Here is a 21,777-nt window from a genome sequence, read left to right on the forward strand (position 1 = left end):
AAAGGATGTTAAAGACACCTGGGCATGGAAGTGCATGTAATTCAAGCACTTAAGGAGGCTTGAGACAGAGGATTATAAGAATGGCAAGTTCAAGAGTAGCCTGGGTAACTTAGTGAGACCCTGTTTCAAACACACACACACACACACACACACACACACACACACACACGAGTTGGGGTGTAGGTCAGCGGTAGAATGCTCCTGGGTACAGTTCCCAGTAAGATACACACACACCCCAAAATAAATAGATAAATACATGAGTAAGTAAAAGGGAGGACCTCTGTCTTACAGGTAATTACAGCTTGTTAGGAGGTAAAGTAGGCAAGCCAGATTTCATTATGGGGTTATCTTAGTTAAATGGCTGATGTGGACAAAATTATAGAAACTTAGAGGCGGGGCAGGACCGAGCAGAAAGGGTGTAGTTAAATGCCTTCTCAGTGTTGGGGATCTTCACACAGTTCTTTCACCTCTGATCATTCCCCACCCCCAGGAGGAGAGCATCTCCATTTCAGAGCCCATTAAACAAGCTCAAGGACTTCAGGTTCCCCAACCTCACAAACTACCCTGTGAAAGAAGCATAATTTGAACTGAAGGGCTCCCTTCGCCAAGCAAGGAGCTGAAGAGCTGTGTCTGCGCCTCCCCTCTCTTCCCTCCCTCGGTCTCCGGGCCCACTGCGCCTGCGCGGCGGCGGGGCGGGCGGGGCGGGGCGGGGCCTGTCTCTCCGCGGCTGCGCGCTGCGTCTCCCTCGCCTCAGTTCGCCCGGGCTGGCGGGCGGGCACGGAGGTTGCCGGCAGCGGCGGCGGCGGCGGCTGTGGCGCGGCCGGGGCGATGCGGCGCTACCTGCGCGTCGTGGTGCTGTGCCTGGCCTGCGGCTTCTGCTCGCTCCTCTACGCCTTCAGCCAGCTCGCCGTGTCCCCGGAGGAGGGCGCGGGCGGCGGGCGCTGGAAGGCCCCGGCCGCGGCGGCCTCCTGGCTGGCGGGCCCCGCGGCGCGCCCCCGCCGCTCGGACAGGTACTGCCGCGGGGTGGGGGCCCACGTCCCTCCCCTCCCCTCCCTCCCCTCCCGCGGTTGCGCCCCACACTGCAGTTAGGAACCCGATGGGTTTGCAACTTTTAAAGATTGAAAAGAGTGGCGCCCCACAAAAGCCTCGTTGCTGTCCGACCAGTGGGGATTCCCTCTTGTTTCCGCGGAGTCGAAGTTGAGATATTTAAACGGGCTGGCGCCCTAGCAGTTTCCCCGCCCCCACTCCTGAAAGGGGTTTGTAATTTTTGTGATTAATATTTGTAGTTTTCATTAATAGCTGCGGTTTGTTAAATCTGAACGTGACATTTGTGCGGTTTTGAAAAAATTTTTGGAAATATTCTTTTCCCTGGAACTTAAAGAAAGTTAGAAAACGAATAATGCTTACTTAACATGCCCAAGTCGATGGAAGGGACGTTGAAAAGTCGATATTTAAGAAGCAGCATGCTTTAGGTGGATTTGCACAAAATCACTGCCAGAGTTGGAATGAACGGGAGATTTAAATGGAAAAAAGACTGTTTGCAATGGATTATTAATACTTGACACTGCCTTGATAGATAGCTACATTTATTTGGGGGCACCTCTTGGAATGACCCGAGGTGCTAGCCACTAAGAAGCAAATGCTTTGATAAAGGAAAGTACTGGATTGGTAGGAGAAGGAAATGCAGGTTAACTGTGAGCTGTTTAACATCCTCTGAGAGTTGGTGGGCATTCCCAAATGAAAGGGGAACATTTGGGCAGAGGGAGGCATGGAAGAGGTGAACTATCATGCTTTTACTATTCACAGACGGTGGAATTCTTAGGATATCAAGACTGTATAAGTAGAAGTACTTCCAGGTTTACCAACTCTGGGTTATCTGTCCTGGGAGGTAGAGACTGAACACCTGAATGAACTCATGAAAAATTCAGAGGGAAAGTAAAGTGTTTCTGGTTTGTTTCATTATTGTGAAATCTTTAAGGTTGTAGAAAAGAAATTATTTTTTATAATTTTTTTGTTTTTTTGCGGGTCTGGGGATGGAACTCAGGGGCATTTGACCTCCGAACTACAAGCCCTGTCCTATTTTTTATTCTTTATTTTGAAACAGGGTCTCACTAAGTTGCTGTAGCCGAGGCTGTCTGCTAAACGGGATTCTCCTGTCTCAGCCTCTTGAATGCTGGGATTACAAGCGGCGGGGGTGGGGGGTGGGGGGGGGACCACGCCCAGATAGAAGTTATTTTTATATTGTGTAGAATTTCAGGGATGCAACATTTGAATCAAATGTTGAATGAATTTAGAGTATGACATTAGCATTTCAGTTGGGTAGAATAACATTATACTTTATCTCGGATACTTTGTGACAGTTTTAGGAATTTGCTTGGCCAGTGTGTGTGTGTGTGTGTGTGTGTGTGTGTGTGTGTGTGTGTGTGTGTGTGTGTGTTATTGGGGATTAAACCCAGGGACATTTTACCTCAGAGCTATACCCCGAGCCCTATTCTTTACTCTTTATTTTGAAACAGGGCCTCACTAAGTACCAGAGGCTGTCCGCCAACCTGCGATTGTCCTGACTAAGCCTCCCAAATACTGGGATTACAAGCTTGCACCACCATGCCCAATTCTTGGCCAGTGAATTTTAACAAAACTTGTATATTTGAAATTTAGAAGAGCCTTAATTTTAATTAACATTTAATATAGCTACCTAAGTTTGATGTGTCAGAGTTCAGTCAACAGAAATACTATACTTTGGAAGTCCTCTTCTAGCATTACTTCTCATTTTAAATTAAGTGTACATCAAAGGTGTATCAGTTGTAAAAATCTGATGAAGAATTTTCCTTCACATTTGCCTGCATAAGAAGATGGAACAACAGATAACTCTATGATTTCACGAAGGCCAGGCAAACTCCCAAGACAACATGATTAATTATTATTATTATTATTATTATTATTATTAATTATTTTCCAGTGCTGGTCTTTGAACTCTTCTTTCACCTGTACTAGGCAAGCCCTCTTCCACTGAACTACACCTCCAGCCTCACAACTCTTATTTTAGATATTATCATTTGTAGTATCATTATAGAGATCTGAGAGTTATAGCAACTTTTGGTTACCATGAGATATAGAGTGGGTATCCTTAATCTCTCTTTCTATGTATAAATCATTGGTCAGGGTCCAAAAGTCAGCAGTAATTGGACCAGAAGTACAAGATTAGAAACCTTGTACTCTTTGATTGATGTACAAGTGTTTTTTCTATAAAGAATGTTAAAGGTCCAGTCTAAATTGTAGACTCAGTGAAGAATAGGGTTATGCTGAAATCTTTTTCATAGGACTTGAGTATCATTGTAATTTTACTTTTCTGATGTCATCTTACCTAAAAGATTGGAATTATTATTTCTGTTTTGTTTAAAACATGGGGCTTAGGTTTATATTCATTAGGCTCTATTGTCAAACTTTATAAAAAGTATTCATTGCAAAGAATTCCATGACAATAAATGCTTGAAAAGTTCCTTCTAATTCTTTAAAGAATGTTAAAATTGTAGTTTTCAGTGAAATCTCTTTTATCAGTGCATTCTGTTTGAAATCACTGTTTTAGTGTCATCAGAAAATGCATGTTCTCATTCTAGCTCAGGTTGCTGTGAGACTTCATTCACATTATACCACTTTGTGTATTCATTTCCTCACCTATAAAATATAGATAATACCTTACATAATTTTTTTAGCTGTAGTGAGTTATGACTGATAAAGTGTACATATCTAAGGTGTGCAACTTAATGTTTCCATATATGTGTACATGGTTAAAATGATCACCACAGTGAAGTCATTGACTATAATTGTCACCTCAGTTACCTTTTTTTGTGATGAAAACACTTCAGATCTACCCTCTTAGTAAATTTCAAGTTTACAATACAGTACTGTTAACAGGAGTCACTCTGCAGTACATCAGATTACTTTGCTTCATTTGTAATTGAATTCTTAGTTGCCATTCATTAAAATCCAATAAAGCTGTCTTATGGAAAATGGGTATTTATAGGCTTGTATAGGTTGCTAGAAAGAACAAAACTGAAGGAAGAACTGCAGATGCCAGGGCAACTCCAGGAACCTCATGAACAGGTCAGAACCCTTATTCTTCCCTAGAGACAAACTTTGATGTGGAATCTTTGTCTTCTTTGCAACTTTTCTTCTCTAATCTGAAATAGAAAATCCCAAGCCAGGTGTAGTGGCACATACTTGAAATCCCAGCATTTGGGAGGCAGAGACAGGAGGATCATGGTTTACGGACAGCCTCAGCTACTTAGTGAGGTCCTTTGCAACTCTGTGAGACCCTGTTTCAAAATAAAGAATAAAAAATAGGGCTGGGGGTGTAGCTCGGAGGCAGAATGCCACTGGGTTCTATCCCCAGTACCGCAAAAAAAAAAAGAAAAAAGAAAAAAAAGTAAGAAAGACAATCCCAGACTCTTGTTAGACTTGCTTGGATCACATGCTCCTCTGTGGGCCAATCAGTGTTGTCTGGGATTGAGAACTTGGGTTGCTGGGCTTTTATCATTTGCAACATCTCCCTGGCAGATAGAATACTGTGGTTGGTATTCTATCTAGCAGTGTTGTCTTAAAGGAGATGGCTTTTCCATCCGGAGAGATTCTTTTAAACTATTCAGTATGAACAGACTGTAAGGGTATTCAGTGTAATAGTTGTTACTACTATATACTGTCGTGATTGATAAGTTGTTATACTTTTTTCAGGAGTTACGACACTGTGACATTTTGCATTTGGGGGCTCAGAGGGATTAAATTCTCCCATTTCACTGATGAATCTAGGCAGTGATTATCAGGATTTCATCATATTGTGTCTTTAATAGTATTGCTAGTGGGAAATAAGAAAACTACTCAACATTTTAGTAATATGTTTTCTGAAACATCTTGCCCTTTGTGTGACTTATTGCCCCACAGGGAGATAGTCACCTCATTCCTTTTCAGATCTTAGGCCTCAAGTTACCATTTCTCCTATGAACAGTAGTAGGATATACTGAGAATGAAAAAAAAAGAAAAAATAGGATGTTGGCATTTCAGAAATCAGTTTTGCCACTTACTGGCTATGTTGACCTTAAACACATTTCCTCATCAGTTAGATATGAATGTCTATGGTAATTATTTTTTTCATGAGAACTGAAATTAAATACCTTATATACATTACTTAGTGTGGTGCCTGGTACAATAAAATTGTAGCTAATGTGATTATTTTGACAATTTAAATTTTAAGCATTTTTTTTTCAGTTTCTCTTTTCTTTTCTTTTTTTTTTGGTGGTACTGGGGTTCCTGGAAACCCTTTTACCTCCGGGCTACACTCCCAGACACCTATTTTTTAAAAATATTTTTTATTTGGAAACAGGGTCTCTTAAACCAGCGAGGCTGGCTTCGAACCTGTGTGATCTTCCTGTCTCCGCCTCCCAAGCATGGGGATTACAAGCATGTGCCACCACGCCTGACATTTTTTTTCAAGTTTCTAACTGTTGGGGAAATTCTGCTCCTTGGGCCCTAGTCAAGACCTGCCAAACCAGAGTACCTGGCAGTGGAATCTTTATTTTAGATATGTACTGATTCACTTGGGAGTGGTTTGACCACTAATTTTGCACTGTATACATATATACATATATATATATATATGTATTATTATTATTTTTTTTTTGGTACAGCAGATTGAATCCAGGGGTATTCTACCTCTGAGCTACACCCCCAGCTCTATTTTTTATTCTTTATTTTGAAACAGTATCTCAATAAGTTGCAGAGGACCTCACTAAGTAGTTGAGGCTGGCCTCGAACTTGTGTGATCCTCCTGTCTCCGCCTCCCAAGTACTGGGATTACAAGCATGCGCTACCACACCTGGCTATGAATATTTCTAGTGAAGTGTTACTCCTCTTTCCTTTTATTTATGAAGAAGGGGGAAGTTGGGGCAGTGAGCAGTGAAGAAAGTTGAGTTACTGAAGCCTCCTTAATCTCTGTTGTTAATACAGAAACATTTATATAAAACCAGACCCTGCACATTGCATTTTTTTCTTTCTTTTTTTTTTTTTTTGGTGGTACTGGGGTTCCTGGAAACCCTTCTACCTCCGGGTTACACTCCCAGACCTATTTGTTTATATGTTTTTATTTGGAAACAGGGTCTTTTAAGCCAGCATGGCTGGCTTCGAACCTGTGCGATCCTCCTGTCTCCGCCTCCCAAGCACGGGAATTACAAGCGTGCGCCACCAAGCCCGGCGCTGCACCTTGCATTTTAATTCACCGAATAACAGTGGCATCTACTTCACACATTTGTTAATATTTGTTTGGGTTGGTATAGCAAAATATCATAGATTAGTTTATAAAGAACAGAAATTTATTTCTTACAGTTCTGGAGGCTGGACATCTAAGAAGTCACCAGATTTTTTGTCTGCTTTGGGCCAATTTTTTGGTTCGTGGACAATGCCTTCACAGTCTTACACCATGTAAGTGGCTTCATTTAAATCTCTAATCCACATGCCTGTAATCCCAGTACTTTTGAGGCTGAAACCGGAGAATCTCAGGTTTGAAGCCAGCCTTAGCAATTTAGTGAGGCTCTGTTTCCAAGTAATAAAATTTCAAAAAGGGAAAGGGATATAGCTCAGAGGTAGAATTCCCCTGCATTCAATCCCTAGTGCCACACACATAAAAAGAAAAGATAAAAATACATCTTTAATCCAGATTTTTTTTTGGGGGGGAGGAAAGGATGAGAGTGCACAGTGTGATTGCATCTTTTTTGTGGTTAAAAGTAAAAATGTGTATTTAGATACAGTCTGCTTAGATGATCCCAAGTTTTTTTTTGTTTTGTTTTGTTTTTTTGGTGGTACTGGGGGTGGAACCCAGGGGCTTTCTACCTCTGGGCTATCCTCCCAGAACTTTTTTCTATTTTATTTGGAAACAAGGTTTCACCAAGTTGCTGAGATCCTCACTAAGTAGCTGAGGCTGGTTTCCAACCTGTGTGATCCTCCTGTCTCAGCCTCCCAAGTGCTGGATTACAATTGCCCGGCTAATCCCACGTTTTTGGCAGTAGCCAAAGTACCATACTTAGGAGTCAGTCCAACAGTTGCTACTTCTCCCATCAGGCCTAGTCAGGGTGTTGGCCATAGCCACATGGGTCATGGAGCTACATCATAGCCTGTTTCATCTGGTGCTTGTTGTCCCTGACATCCACAGTGAGTACACATTCTCTCTCTGCTCACTCCATGCCAGGGTGGCTTCATGATGGCCCAGTGGTCAAGCTTGTTTCTCCTTGGGCACTCTTCTGAGGGTATTTGGCTACCTTTGGAGTCCATGTTGGGGTATAGTAGGTCACCTGAAGGTGGGTGACCTGCGATCTTCTTTTTGTGGCATGGACACCTTTCAACACTGCTTTCCTGGCCTTCAAAACCTTTGCTTTGCCGGGCGTGGTGGCGCACGCTTGTAATCCCCGCGCTTGGGAGGCAGAAACAGGAGGATCGCGCAGGTTCGAAGCTAGCCCCGCGCGCTGGCTTAGGAGACCCTGTTTCCAAATAAAAATGCAAAAATAGGTCTGGGAGTGTAGCCCGGAGGTAGAAGGGCTTCCAGGAACCCCAGTACCACCAAAAAAAAAAAAAAAAGAAAAACCAAAAAAAAAACCTTTGCTTTGCCATCGATTTTGGAGGAAGGAGCTTCTTCTTTGCTATCAGCACCATCTTGGTAAAAAAGACACTCTTTTTTTTTTTTTTTTTTGTGGTGCTGGGGATTGAACCTAAGGGCATACCCTGAGCTACACCCTCAGCCCTTTTCATTTCTTATTTTGAAACAAGGTCTTCTCAATTTGCTGTGCATCTGAGCATCTCACCAACTTGCTGAAGCTGACCTAGAACCTGTGATCTTCCTGTCCCAACCTCCCAAGTACTAAAATTACAATTTTGCACCACCATGCTGGATTTATTTTTTAATGGCTAGATAACTGTTTTAGTGGCATTTGTGTATAAGCAGTCCTTTTCTCACTTTCTTTGTGTTCATAAAATGAGAAATTCAAGAAAAAGAAGTGAAAATCTGATTGATAGGTAGCACTTAAGTTGTCTGGAGACAATGTAGTTGAAAATAAGTGAGTTGGGTGATATTTTTGTTGTTGTTTGTTTTGGTACTCAGGATTGAACCCAGGGGCATTCTACCTCTGAGCTGTACCTCCATCCTTTTTTTTTTTTGTTTGTTTTGAAATTGGTTCTCACTAAGTTGCTGAGGCCTTTCTTGAACCTGTGATCTTTCTGTCTCAGCTTCCCAAATCGTGGAATTATAGATGTGGGCAACTGCAATCAGCTCCAGGCAGTAACTTAAATTATGGTGATTTGGCAGTATCATAGGAATGATCTCCTGTAACTTGCCTGAAAACATCTCTGTGTTTCTTGCATAGAGTCATGGTACAGGTGTCCATACCTTGAAGCTATATTGTTGACTTGCATCCCTTCTTATTTTTATATTGGACATGCCTGAATTTATCCTTGACACTAAGTTATACACAGATACCATTAAAGCTTCATAACTGTCATGAGTATTTTGAAATGACAGTTTAAAAGACATTATTAAGCCGGGTGTGGTGGCGCACACTTGTAATCCCAGCATTTGGGAGGCTGAGATAGGATCACCATTCAAGGACAACCTCAGCTACTTAGGCCCTTTGCAACTCAGTGAGACCCTGCTTCAAAATAAAGAATAAAAAGTAGGGCTGAGGGTGTAACTCGGAGAGAGAATGCCCCTGGGTTCCATCCCCAGTACTGCAAAAAAAAAAAAAAAAAAAAAAATTATCATTGGATTTATTTTTACTTATTTATTTACTTTATTTTTTGGTACTGTAATTGAACCCAGGGACATTCTATCTCTGAGTTATACCCCCAGCCCTATTTTAATTGTATTTTGGTAAACAGGATCTTGTAAGGTTGATGAGGGTCTCACTGCTTGCTGAGGCTGCACTCTAACCTATGATGCTCTTGTCTCAGCCTCCCAAAGTACTGGAATTATAAATATGTGCCACCATGTCCAGCTAGAATTTGATCTTTGAATGTTGAAAATCTAGTATTACATTTTCCGTAGTTATAAGTGACTAATACCTATAACCTGGATAAATTTACTTTTCTAAGTGGTAAGTTTTATTGATATATACACATTTTATTTTTTTGATTTATCAGCCGTTTAGATTAAGGTATGTAACTTTTTGTGCTGTGCTAGAAAATGTTTTCTTGCAAAGGAAAACCAAATTGTGATGTAGCTTTTTTCTGTTGATTTAAAAATTCCATCCAATATTTAGTCCTGTGTCTGTTTTTGTGTGTATATGAGAGAGAGATTAGGGATTGAATCCAGGGGTGTCCTACCAATGAACTATATCCCCAGCCTTATTTTATTTATTTTAAAGCCTCACTAAGTTACTTCTCACACTGTCCTAAAACCAGCAATCCTCCTGTCTCCACTTTCCAAGTGGGGAACTTTGTAGTTTTTTATGCAGAAGAATACAGAATTTCTTAGGCAGTGTTGTTTGTCTATTTATTTATTTTTTTATAGAAGCCTACTACCTCTGCGATATACTCTCAGATCTATTTTCTTCTTTATTTTGAAACAGGGTCTCACTAAGTGCTGAGACTGGCAATGTACTTGGCAATCCTCCTGTCTCAGCCTTCCAAATACTGTTATTACAAGAGTGGGTCATCACACTGTGTGTGTGTGTGTGTGTGTGTGTGTGTGTGTGTGTGTGTGTGTGTGTGTTAAACTACCACTATTGCATCCTGTTCCCGGAGATTCCAGTTTAATAGGTCTGGTGTGGGGTTCTCTGAGCATGTCATCTTTAAGCATTCAGGGCTGAGAACCTCTGCTCTAGGCCCTTGATATTTATGAGAGATGTGATCAAAGTTATTTGCAAATCTGAAATTGTATGGGCCTTTTGATAGAAGAAAAGTAACTTATAATTGAATTAATTGTGAGAGAAAACAAAGCTACATGGTCATGAGATAGAAGTGACCTGGTTTAGTGACTCCCGCTCATCCTTCATACATACATACTTTAGTGCTAAAGCCTACACAGTAATGCATTTTAGATGATTGTTTTGAAAAAACAGGAAAAGTTTTAGATGATTGTTTTGAAAACAATTTTTTTTCCCACTGTAACAGGAGGCATTCTGTTTTTGTTTGTTTGTTGTTAGGCTTGAGGGCTTTTTTTTTTTTTTTTTTTTTTTGAGATGGAACCCAGGGGCATTCTACCTCCAAGCTATACCACCAGCCCTATTTTCTATTCTTTATTTTGAAATGGTATCACTGAATTGCAAAGGGCCTCACTAAGTAGCTAAGGCTGTCCACAATGCAATTCTCTGGTCTCCACCTCCTGAATGCTAGGGATTACAATCCTATGCCACCACTCCTGGCTCAGGCTTGACTGTTTTTGTTATTGTTCTTATTTTGGTCTTTTCTGGTACTGGTGCTGCTGCACTTTTAAGAAAGATCATCCTTGATCTTCCATTTTAAATTTTGTAATTTAGTGAGACTGAGATAATGCAGAAATGAAATTAAGCCATGAATATCAGCCTTATTTTCTCATATTTTAGCTTAAAACATGCAAGTAGCTTGGGTTGAGGATTCATTTAAAAGCATTTACAAATATTTTTTCGATTTTCACTAGGCATTTTAATTTTGTTTCTGGATTAGCAAAAATTCTTTGTGGATGAATTTTTTTTTAGGATAATATGTAGAGTCCATGAAGAAAAAAATAGACATATTTTGTCTGCATCATCTGAGAGGGTTTTTTTTTTAAATATCATAAGCAAATTCCTGCCTGAAATTATTTTCCAATCTGTAGTGTATTCTAACCTAAATGTTTTAAAGTTTTATTTAAAATAATGGTGCCCTAAGTAAGGAAGAGATCAATTTTATAAAAAAAAAAAAAAAAAAAAACCCTTCATTTACCATAACAACTCGGATTTGAAATTTTTTGGTTTAAAACAGAACAATAAGTTATTGTGTCAGTAAATTTCTTGTTAGTTCCCAACTGAAATACTCACATAGGACTCTTATTTGTCTTACTCTGTTAGGTGTAAAGATTTCTCTCTGTGTTACTGGAATCCCTATTGGATGCTGCCCTCTGATGTTTGTGGAATGAACTGCTTTTGGGAAGCTGCTTTTAGGTAGGCACTTAATATTTAATTGGTAGATCAGAGTAGGTAAGATTAGGATAGTAAATAATAAAACCTTATGCTGTACATAAAAGTGTTTTTTTTCCTGTAATTTAATATTATATAAATAAATCATTTTCGAATTAGGTTTTCTATTCCTTTTTCTTATTTAGTAGTTGTTATTACTGATTTATATTACATACTGCATATAAATGTTCCAGTTTGTTTTTAGTTGTTATTAAGGTAACAATATTCTCAGGGTAATTTATGTTCTAATTTTTGGTAACAGGTGATAAAATGATAAACAGGTGATAAGATAGACATCCACTGGACAATTACATATATATATGTATGTATATATGATACCAGCTATATAATTTTAAACTGGCATACTGAAAAATATTTTGTAAGTGGATGGAACAGTTAAGGAAGAATTATATGAATTATTGGCAGAGAGATTGAATATAGAAACATGAAAGGATAAAGATGTGTGTTTTCTGGAGGAACAAATGTTAGAACATCATTGACTTGTTAAGTTTCTGCAAAGTTTGGGTTTGTTCACTTCTGGATTAGCTGACCACTTGGGTCTCTTCTTGCTCTAATCTTCAATAAAAGAAACAAATGGCTGCTAAAAGAAACAAATGGCCGCTCTTAGTGACACAGGCCTGTAATCTCAGTACTTGGAAAGCCTTGATAGAATGATTGCAAGTTCAAGGCCAGCCTCAACAACTTAGGGAGGCCTTCAGTAATTTAGTGAGACCCTGTTTCAAAATAAAAAGGGTTAGGGATATAGTTCAGAGGTTGAATGCCGTTAGGTTCAATCTCAAGCACCAAAAAAAGAAAAAGAAAAGAAACAAGTTTTGGTAGGAATAGGCAGTGACTTTCAGACTGTCTCCCTGAGGCAATAGCAGGGATAGTGGAGTAGAAGCCTGAAATGCTTTTCCCCAGAGTATTTTTTTTAAGGTCATCTCTTTTACTGTATCTACAATCCTCTTAAGTTTTAATTCCACTTATTCTCTTTCCCAGACATTAAGGTAGGTGCTTATTGCCAGATTCTTGAGTCAGGTTAATGTGACTCCATTTTTCTGGAGCTTACATTCTGGTCTTTATAGTAGTACACCTCAGATTACGCTAGAGGGTGGCAAGTTCTAATTATGATGAGTCATCTTTTGACATCAGAAGATTGACTGCTAATGAACAGGAAATAGCCAGCCTTAAGAATGAATGGTCAGGTGATATAGGTAGGAAGAATTACAGTTAAGGTTTTTTAATTTAAAATTTTATTTAAATTAACAAATAATAAACCGGTCATGGTGGCAACAGCTTGTAATCCTAGTACTTAAGGCTGAGACAGAAAGATTGCAGGTTCAAGGATATCCTAGGCAAGGAGTGAGACTTTCATCAATCTAGTGTCTCAAAATAAAAATAAAATGGACTGGGATGTATCTTAGAGATAGAATGCCATGCAAAAGAAAAGAAAAAAAATTAAAAATAATAATTTTGTACAGTGTGATGTCTTGATCTATGTAGAGGGTGTTGAATAATTAAGCTTATTAACATATCCATCACTTCATGTTTTATAATAAAAATATCTAAAGTCTTTTATTAGCTGTGGTCATGTTGCTGTGCAGTAAATCTTGAAAATAAATTCTTTTTTTTTTTTGTGGTATTGGGGATGGAACCCAAGGGCATTCTACCTCTGAGTTGCACCCCCAGCCCTATTTTTTATTCTTTACTTTGAAACAGGGTCTTACATAGTTGTGGAGGGCCTCACTAAGTAGCTGAGGCTGTCCATGAACTGCGATCCTCTGGTCTCAGCCTCCCAAATGCTGGGTTTACAAGTGTTTGCCACCACGCTTGGTGGGCAGAAATATATTTTTCCTGTCTGGTTTGAACTTTGTAGCTTTTGGTTAGCTCTTCCTTGCCTCCTACCCCTGGTAGCTACCATTCTGCCATTTCTAAGAGCTGTGTTCTTGTATCATGGACACATTACACATTATGCATCCCATGAACAAATGGCAGGGAATAGTTAAAGTCACATATTGTAATTATATCCTATTGTTATGGAAAAATTGGGTGGTTGAAATTTTAATATGGGTTAATTCAAGATTATTACAACTTTTAAAAAACTAATTTTATTTTTTCGAGTTTGAGTAGGTGTATGTGTGTGGGTTTTTTTTACATAGAAAAAAGTAAGTCCAGTTTTCACAAATACGAATCAGTTTAAAAATATGCTACTTGACTTCCAGGAAGATGGTGACTAAGAAAAGCAGGGTTTACGAGTCCTGCTAACACTCGATATCTATTGCCACAAAATCAGCACTTTTCATAGCCAGAAAACACTATCAGCAGAGAAATAAAAAATGTAAACACAGGGTACAGAGAAAAAGAAGAATAGAAGAACAGCCAGAGACCAGAAAAGAAACCAGCCTGCATTGCGGCGGTGGAGCTGGGCCGGCGCCATCTTGCCTCACAGCACCAGGGTCCAGAGAGGAAAGGTAAACAAGGAGCTGAAGTGAGCAGCTGTGGATCATTCAGGTGTAATTCAGCAGTTCTTTCAGTGTGAAGAACGTCTAAAACTCCCAGTGGCCAATCTCATCACGCCTTCCAGGGACTCAGAACGGAACTCAAAACCAGAAAATAAATACACCAGCCTTATGGCTGAGGGAGTGACAGCAGCACCATATTGCCAGCAGCTATGGTGAGTTCACCACGCCCGTGACAGATCCAGATCAGAGCACTCAACAACCGTGAGTGAAATAGTGGCCCATACAGGAGAAATCCCAGCATTGCACCCCCAGGGACTTGCCCAGCTTCAGTAATCTCCCTGGGTCTGAGATTTTGCAGTCCAACCCAGTGAAGGAGTAGCGGAGGCAGAGAACCACACCTTAGTTGCAGCTCCCCATGGGAAAACGCCCAGCCCGGCACCCCCATGGTCTCATGCAGCCTTGATTAACTCCCTGGGTCTGAGACTTTGTGATACAACCCAGTAAAGGAGTAGTGGCAGCTGAGATTACCACAAACTCGAGATCCAGAGCACCCTAAGTGAAGGCGTGGTGACCTGGAGAAGAACCCAGAGAAGGCACAGTCATGAAATCATGGGAAAGAGGAACAACAATAGAGCAATGAATGCCCACTACCCCATAATATCAGAACCTGATAACACAGAAATTCAGAGATCTCCAGAAGATCAAATGAGGAATATAACTGTATAAATAATACAGAACCTTTGAAAAGAATTTAGAGAGAGTCTAAAAGAAATAAAGTCTACCAGTATTGGGAATGGCCTAGGAAGATTTGGGAAAGCTCTGATTATTAATATATTTCAAAAGAAAATAATTGATATATTTCAAAATAGTTGTGTCAGAATGGCGGCAGACATGGGGAAAGAAAGGACTTGATTTCTGCCTAAAACAGGCAGCTATTCCAATGTAAATTAGCCTAGCTCAAAGCAATTAACCAGTCAATAGGAGAGGAGAACTAGGCCTGTCTCTATCTAAAGACAGATCTACATGATTGGATAAGCTAGCTAATATGGTAGGAGGGGTTGACCTTCATGAAAGAAGACACCTTGCCACCTTGCTGGGAGAGGTACCTAAGTCAGAGTCACGTAAACAAAATGGATGTTATGGGTATAAAAGGCCGAGTCCACTTGCAAGCCCTTTGGTGTACTCATTCAAGTCATTCTCTCATGCCATTTTGACATGGGGCTGTATTTCTATTTTCTGTATTTCTATCTTTATAATAAACTTCTTTAAATCTTCAGCAACGATCCAAGCTATGCATATTTATTCTTAGCTTAGGACAAGAATCCACGGTTTTTCTTCTGTTTGGGGTCGTTTTGGATTTTGTTATGGGTTAGGGGAAAGTGTGTCTGGGACCCTTGCAGGGGTTCCCGGGAAACAGTTTCCACAAACCATATTTTCCCAATCCGTAACATAAAGGATGCAATTATTGAAGTAAAGGCATCAATTCAAACTATAAACAATTGATTAGACCACATGGAGATTAGAATCTCGCTCCTAGAAGATGATCACTCCAAAAACGAACGCATAATTTATAACTTAGAAGAAAAAATCAGACAGCAGGAATCTGACATTGAAGAAATATAGGCCCATTTTAAGAGAGCTAACCTAAGAATAATCGGAATAGAGGCGGGAAAAGAAGGTGAAACAAAAGGGATCAATAACCACTTCAAAGAAGTAATAGCAGAAAATTTTCCAAACATAGAGCAAAAGGTCGATACATAGGTCAAGGAAACTTATAGAACTCCCTTTAGACAGGATCAGAAAAGAGGCTCCCCACGCCACATAATTGTCAAAATAACCAATGTAGAAGCCAAGCAGAGAATCTTAAAGGCAACAAAAACAAAAGGCCAAGTGACATTCAGAGGCAAAACAGAATCACTCCAGACTTCCAAAACCAAGTCATGAAAGCCAGAAGGGCTTGGAGTAACATATTCCAAACTCTGAAAGAAAACAACTTCTAGCCAAAAATTTCCTACCCAGCCAAACTATCTATCAGATTAGATGGGGAAATAAGAAGCTTTCATGACATACAGAAACTGAAGGAATTTATGTCTTCAAAACCATTGCTAGAGAAAATACTCAGAGATTAACTACAAAGAAGAAATAGGTAATACACACCTGAACCAGAGAAACAAGATTTTCCATCAAGCAGACAACTAAGCAAGGATGAATAAACAGTATTTCAAACAGAAATAAAATCTTAACATGTTAGGAATTAAAAATTATCTCTCTATAATCACACTGAATGTAAATGGCCTCAATTGTCCAATAAAAAGACCTAAAGTGGCAAAGTGGATTAAAAACCAGAATCCATCCATCTGCTGCTTAGAAGAAACACACATTACAAGTAAAGATAGTAACAAACTCAAGGTAAAGGGCTGGAGCAAGGTAATTCATGTTAAGTTGCCATCCTAACAAATGTGAAGTAGTATTTCACTATGGCTTTTATTTGTATTTCATTAATGATTAGTTATATTATGATAATGACTGATATTCATGTGTTTATTGGTCATATAAAAATCTTTGGAGATTCATTACCTATTTTAGTCTTTTACCTATTTCTAAATTGTATTGTTTGCTTTTATTGTTGCTAATTTTTAGGATTTCTATTTGGAATATTAATATACCTTCAGATATAGCATTTGGAAATATTTTATCCCATTCTATCAGTAACTTTTAACTCTGTTTATGTGGTCTTTGGATGTACAATTTTTTTTATTTTTTAGGAAGTTTGCTTTTTCTTTTGTTGCCTGTGCCTTTGGAATCATATCAAGAAATCACTGTCAATTTCAATGTTGTGAAGTTTTATGATGCAGGTTTTCTTCTAAAAGTTTATAGTCTTAAGATTTACATTTAAATCTTTTATCTATTTTGAGTTAATATTTGTATATGGTGTTAGGTAAGGGTCCAATTTTATTTTTTCATGTAGTTATTATTTTTCAACAATATTTAGTAAAAAGATGATTATTTCCTTCACCAAATGTTCTTGGAAACCTTGTCAAAAATAACTTGATCATATATGGAAGAATTTATTTCTAAGCGTTTTGTTTTACTCCTCTGGTTTATATATCTGCCTTTATAGCAGTACTACACTGTTTTGTTTATTGTAGCTTTATAAGGTTTGAAATCAGAAAATGTACATCTTCTAGCTGTGTTCTTTTTCGAGATTACTTTGGTGTTTAGAGTTCATATTTCATGTTAGGATAGATTTTTTCTGAGAAATATATGTATGATACTTCCACCTTAAAAAAAAAATAAACTAACGCCGAGCGTGGTGGCACATGCTTTGTAATTCTTGCGCTTGGGAAGTGGAGACAGGAGGATCGCGGTGTTTCAAACCAGCCTAGCTGGCTTAAGAGACCCTGTTTCCAAATTTAAAAAGTATAAAAATGGGTCTGGGAGTGTAGCCCGGAGGTAGAAGGGTTTCCAGGAACCCCAGTACCACCAAAAAACAAAACAAAACAAAACAAAACAAAACAAAAAAAACTACACTGAGATTTCATCTAACCCCTATCGGAGTAGGAAGTATAAAGAAATCAAATATCAAATGGTGGTGAGGATGTGGAGAAATGGGACCTCTTACATTGTTGGTGGGAATCAGCTCCTGTGGAGATCAGTGTGGAGATTCCTTAGAAAACTGGGAATGCACCAAATGATGCAGCTATACCATTCCTGGGTATCTTTCCAAAGGTGTTGAAATCAGAGAACAGTAACATGTGCATACCCATGTTCATAGCAGCACAATTCGCAATAGCCAACATATGGAACCAACTTAGGTTTCCATCAACAGATGAGCAAATTTCAAAATTATGGGAAGTACACACAATGGAATTCCACTCAGCAATAAAGAAGAACAAAATAATATTTGTCATTTGCAAGGAGATGGAAAGACCTGGAGAACACAAAAGTACGGGTTCTGAAGAGAGGTGTGAAGATGAAGAGTTCAACTCTAAGAATTTGAGTCTCAGAATATTTAATTTATTCTAATGTGGGGGGGGGGGCGTCAGCCTACTATCTCTACTGACCGGCCCCTGCTCCTGGTTCAATATATCTACTGGTCGACGACTACTCCTGGGTCAGTATTCTCTATTGCGCCGATGCTGGGTTTGTTTTTCTAGAGGTATTTATACAGTTACAGGACAATCAGTATCCTCGTGCTACCACCACCAGAATACAATAAAGACCAATCCAAAGCACATATATTACAGATAGGTTAATTAGTACCCTTGTGCCATCACCATCTGATCTTCTCCCAGACCTTTTACTCTGAACTTACCATGACCCAAAACCTTGTTGACTCTGGGTGAAGGACAGTCAGCTGAGTCAGAAATATTCTTTTAGGGGAAAGCCTTAATGGCTCCCCACAATTTGAATATATTTATATATGTAAATATAACATAGCTAACCTGGACACTCAGTATTGGGAGGGAGGGAATAGGGAAGTGGGGCAGGGTAGAAGGGCACCAAGTGTGTGAATATATGCCATTGTCAACATGATCTACATCATGATGTAAGTCTATAGTGCATCGCCGGGCATGGTGGCGCACGCTTGTAATCCCCGCGCTTAGGAGGCAGAGACAGGAGGATCGCGCAGGTTCGAAGCCAGCCGCGTGCGCTGGCTTAGGAGACCCTGTTTCCAAATATAAAATGTAAAAATAGGTCTGGGAGTGTAGCCCGGAGGTAGAAGGGCTTCCAGGAACCCCAGTACCACCAAAAAAAAAAAAAAAAAAAAAAAAAAACTATAGTGCATCAATAAAACAAAATTTAAAAATAAAAATATGCTACTCATTCTTGGACAGGTAAAATGTAGTATTTAGAAAAATAACCAGGATAGGGCTTAAAACCCACAGGTTCATTTGTTATTTTGGACCTGGAACTTGATTTTATTTTTGTAACAGTGATAAAAATGGTGAAGTCTGGAAGATGCTGTCAATTTTAGTTTAAAATAGAATCTGGTATTTCTGTACTTTATCATTTTCAATAAAACTTCTGAAGTGTTTTGGGGAAAAAAACGCATTTAAAGATGATCTCACTCATTCTTTAATCTGTCCATTCAGTCTGTCTGTTCTCTTTCTCTCCCCCTCCCTCCCTCCCTCCCTCCCTCCTTCCCTCCCTCCTTCCCTCCCCCCCTTCTTTTCTGGGGATGGAACCCAAGGGGCATTCTACCTCAGAGCTACACCCCCAGCCCTATTCCGATTAATTTATTTTTAAACAGGGTTCACTAAGTTGCTGAGGCTGCATGCAAATGCAAAATCTTTCTATCTCAGCCTCTCAGGTACTGGGATTACAAGCATGTGTTAACCACACTAGGCTTCAGTTTGTTTTCAGTTTTGGGAAATTGGAGCTCAGTGCTTTTTATTCTTAGGAAAACTTGCTAATGAACAGAGTATTGACAAATACTACTTTGCCTTGTAACATAAATCTAACTGAAGCTGGGTAAACTTCAAAACTTCTGGGTTCTGTAGTTCATATAACCCAGTCCCTTTTGTAAATTACAACATGATTAGTAATAATATGCCCTCCCCTCAATTACCCTAGGGAAGCTGACCTAGTTAGAATCCTGGAGCCTCTGTATGCCATTCCTTTTGTTTTGGCTAACCGAACTCATTTCTCTAAAGCTTCCAAGTATTCCTTAGAAAGAATGATATGTTGATGAGTACATAATGCTTGTGCTTGTGACTTTATTAAATTTGAGTGGTTTTTCTTTTCTTTGCAGTACTGGGGATGGAACCCAGGGACATTGTACCTTTGAGCTACACCCCCAGCCCTATTTTTTAATTTTTTTTTATTTTTGAAACAGGGTCTTACTGAGTTGTGGAGGGCCTCACTCAGTAGCTGAGGCCGTTCGTGAACCACGATCTTCTGGTCTCCGTCTCCTGAATGCTGGGATTACAAGTGTGTACTACCATGCCCGGCCTAAATTTAAGATTTAAAAAAATTACTTTTATCCTTTCTAACTTTAATATTGCAGCCACTATACCATTTGATTACCAAAGAATTGTAACCATTTTGCTGTGGGTATCATATCAAAATGTAAAATTTCTCAAAGATAGTTTCTTACTTGGAACTAAGTCTCTCTCACATTTTATGACATTATTTCACCCCTGCAGACCAGTGAAAATGCTCAACAAGTGTCACATTATTCTCATGCTCCATTTCAGTGTTTTCCCTAAGTAACACTTCTTGTTTTGTTTTGTTTTCTAAGAACTCTAAGAGCACATCTGCCTTCCTAGTAAAGTATCTTTGAAAGTTAGTGTTACTAACTTCCACCTTAAGTGTCACAGGCTGTCTAGTGTGGGGCGCCCCTGAACTGAGCACCTTATTCTTTGAAGTCCTGTCCCAGTGTTCCCAATTTAAGTTTTTTATTCCATTTCGATCAAGTCTTATCTAAAGGGTGGGTTATTTCCTATCAATTAGTATATTATACAGTGAACATTAGGTAATATAAAAAAGAAAAACCATCTCAATTCTTATCACAAATGTTTTCATCACTTGTATGTATATTGTACTTTTATATAGTTGTAAATAAGATGTAGACCAATTTTGAATTTTGTTTTTAAAAGTTTGATACTGTACTTTCATATAATCCTCGCCAGCATCTGTTGTTGTTTGTGTTTTGAATGATTGCCATTCTAGTTGGAGTTAGGTGAAATCTCAGGGTAGTTTTGATTTGCATCTCTCTGATGCCAGTGATGTTGAGCATTTTTTCATGCATTATTGGCCATTTAAATTTCTTCTTTTGTGAAGTGTCTATTTAATTCGTTTGCCCATTTTGTTATTGGATGCTTTGTTTTCTTAGTGTTGAGTTTCTTGAGTTCTCTGTAGATTCTAGATATTAGTCCTCTATCGGTGGTGTAGGTGGCAAAAATCTTCTCCCATTCTGTTGGCTATCGATTGTGGTTCTTGATAGTTTCCTTTGCTGAACAGAAGCTCTTCAGTTTCATGCAATCCCACGTATTGATTTTCTTTTAATTTGTTGTGCCTTTGGGGTTTTGTTGAGAAAATGTTTATCTGTGCCTATGTGTTGCAATGTTGTACCTATGCCCTCTTCAAGGAGCTTCAAGGTCTCTGGTTTGATTTCCAAGTCGTTGATCCATCTTGAATTGACTTTTGTACAGGGTGAGAAAGTGGGATTAATTTCCAGTTTTCTGCGTATGGTTAACCAGTTTTGCCAACACCATTTGTTGAGGCTATCTTTTTTTCCAGTGTATGTTTTTGGCTGTTTTGTCAAAAATCAATTAGCTGAAAGTGTGAGGACTTGTTTCCAGGTCTTCTATTCTGCTCCATTGGTCTATGTGTCTGTTTTTGTGCCAGTATCATGCTGTTTTTATTACCATGGCTTTGTAGTATAGTTTAAAGTCAAGTATTGTGATTCTTCCTGCATTTGTTGCTGAGAACTACCTTGGCTATTCTGGGCCTTTTGTTATTCCAGATAAATTTAAGGACTGAATTTTCTATGTCTGTGAGGAATGATCTTGGTAGTTTAATGGGCATTGCGTTAAATCTGTAGTCATTTTTGGGAGGATGGCCATTTTAATGATATTTATTCTGCCAATCCATGAACATGGAAGATCCTTCTATCTTCTAAAATCTTCGATTTCTTTTTTCAGTGTTTCATAAATTTTCTTTGTATAGATCTTTTACCTCCTTGGTCAAGGTTATTCCCAAGTATTTTATTTTTTTGTGGGAGATCCTGAGTGGAAGTGTTTTCTGAATTTCTTTTCCAGTGGATTTATGCTTGGTGTACAGGAAAGCTTCTGATTTTTTTTCAGATTGATTTTGTATCTAGATACTTTGCTGAATTTGTTGATCAGTTCTATAAACCTTTTGGTTGAGTTGGGTTTTCTAAATATAGTATCATGTCATCTGCAAATAGTGAAGGTTTAAGTTTTTCTTATCCTATTTGTACTCCTTTGATTTTCTTGCCTTATTGCTCTGGCTAGAGTCTCTAGTACTATATTGAAGGGAAGTGGTAATAATGGACATTCTTGTCTCATTCCTGTTTTTAGGGGAAATTCTTGAAGTTTTTCCCCATGTAATATGATGTTGGCAGTGGGCTTATTGTAGATTGCCTTAAAAATGTTGAGATATGTTCCTTCTATTCCTAT

At 39.0% G+C, this 21,777-nt stretch overlaps 1 protein-coding gene across 2 annotated transcripts in view; it reads left to right on the plus strand.

Annotated features, from left to right (window-relative positions):
* Positions 1-828: 828 nt before the first annotated feature.
* The window catches only part of GXYLT1 (glucoside xylosyltransferase 1), a gene marked incomplete at both ends in the record, with an annotated part of 49,398 nt that continues 28,449 nt past the window's right edge, over positions 829-21,777 (plus strand). The window contains 2 exons of one of the 2 annotated variants that reach the window (XM_080705755.1): positions 829-1,010; positions 11,061-11,153. In XM_080705755.1, the coding sequence (XP_080561881.1) occupies positions 829-1,010; positions 11,061-11,153 (275 nt within the window). The remainder of the gene's footprint in view (positions 1,011-11,060; positions 11,154-21,777) is intronic. The other variant, XM_080705756.1, reaches the window with a different exon arrangement.

This window comes from Muscardinus avellanarius (genome assembly GCF_963383645.1).
Source record: "Muscardinus avellanarius genome assembly, chromosome: 11".
Lineage (NCBI taxonomy): Eukaryota > Metazoa > Chordata > Mammalia > Rodentia > Gliridae > Muscardinus > Muscardinus avellanarius.